General features: G+C 61.4%; 1 protein-coding gene across 1 annotated transcript in view; it reads right to left on the reverse strand.

Moving 5' to 3' along the window:
- Positions 1-1,017, reverse strand: part of PRR12 (proline rich 12) — a 44,225-nt gene that overhangs the window by 17,615 nt on the left and 25,593 nt on the right. The window contains 2 exon segments of the mRNA XM_015565449.1: positions 277-374; positions 473-629. Coding sequence (XP_015420935.1) covers positions 277-374; positions 473-629 — 255 coding nt within the window.

The following is a 1,017-nucleotide window of genomic DNA, read 5'->3' on the forward strand; positions in this document are numbered from 1 at the left end:
ATGTATACTGAAGCCTGAGATTCTCTGTCAACGAGCCCTTCGTGCAGGCCTCAGTTTACCTTTTGTTCCCGAACTTGCCTTCCACAACCGCACTCTGTTGGGCCTTCCCAGCCGTCCATCCCAGACCTTCAGAACCCCTGCTCTCAACTTTTCTCCTGGCCAAGCCCGACTCTCCCTCCAGACGTCCCGGGGACCACGGCACCGGCCCACAGGTGCACATGCCCTCCACGCCCGACCTCGGGGCCCAGACACCTCCGGCCCAGGCCTCCCACGCACCTGCAGGGCGGGGCTCAGCGACAGCCGCTTCAGGACTTTCTTCTTGTGCTCATTCAGGAGGCCGTCGATCTTCCGCATGGGCGGGAGGTACAGCTCGTCTGCAAGACGAGGGGGGTGCGTCAGAAGAGTCACAGCCCCACAACGCGTGGGGGGCGAAGGAGGGCTCCCCAGCTCCCCCCTCGAGGCCTCAGCTCACCGTGCGTGTCCTCCAGGGCCTGGATCATGTCTGGGTCGAGCGCGGTGCTCACCAGCATCTCCACGTAGCTCCGGTACATCTCCCGCATCGCCCGGGTCTTCAGCAGACGCCCAGGAACTGCCCGCTCTGGGGGGGACGGGGGGACACATGGGATACGAGGTCATGATTCCAACTTGCTCTGAGGCTACCCGAGGGGCAGACAGTGTTCTGAGCGCCAGGGGCCAGGAGAGAAATCCCTACTTGACTCAGGGAGGCCCAAGCCCACGGGGCGAGCTGCCCGGAACCAGTGACAGGAAAGAACATTAGGAAACGGCATTCCAGGCTGGTAAACGTCACGTCTGACTAGTTCGATGCAGCTTCCACGGGGTCTAAAGAAGCAGTTTAGTTGGTTTCTAAACCGGTGAATCAAGTTAGAGATCAGATCACAAAGGGCAAGATGGAGGGAGGAGATAGGAGCGGACTGCACCTTATCAGTGCAAGGCTGACAAGGCCGGGCCCCCAGCGAGAGGGCAAGGGCTTTTCCCGGTGGGTGCTAGGAAGCCACG

The sequence above is a fragment of the Myotis davidii genome, unplaced genomic scaffold (assembly GCF_000327345.1).
Source record: "Myotis davidii unplaced genomic scaffold, ASM32734v1 scaffold2100, whole genome shotgun sequence".
Taxonomy (NCBI): domain Eukaryota; kingdom Metazoa; phylum Chordata; class Mammalia; order Chiroptera; family Vespertilionidae; genus Myotis; species Myotis davidii.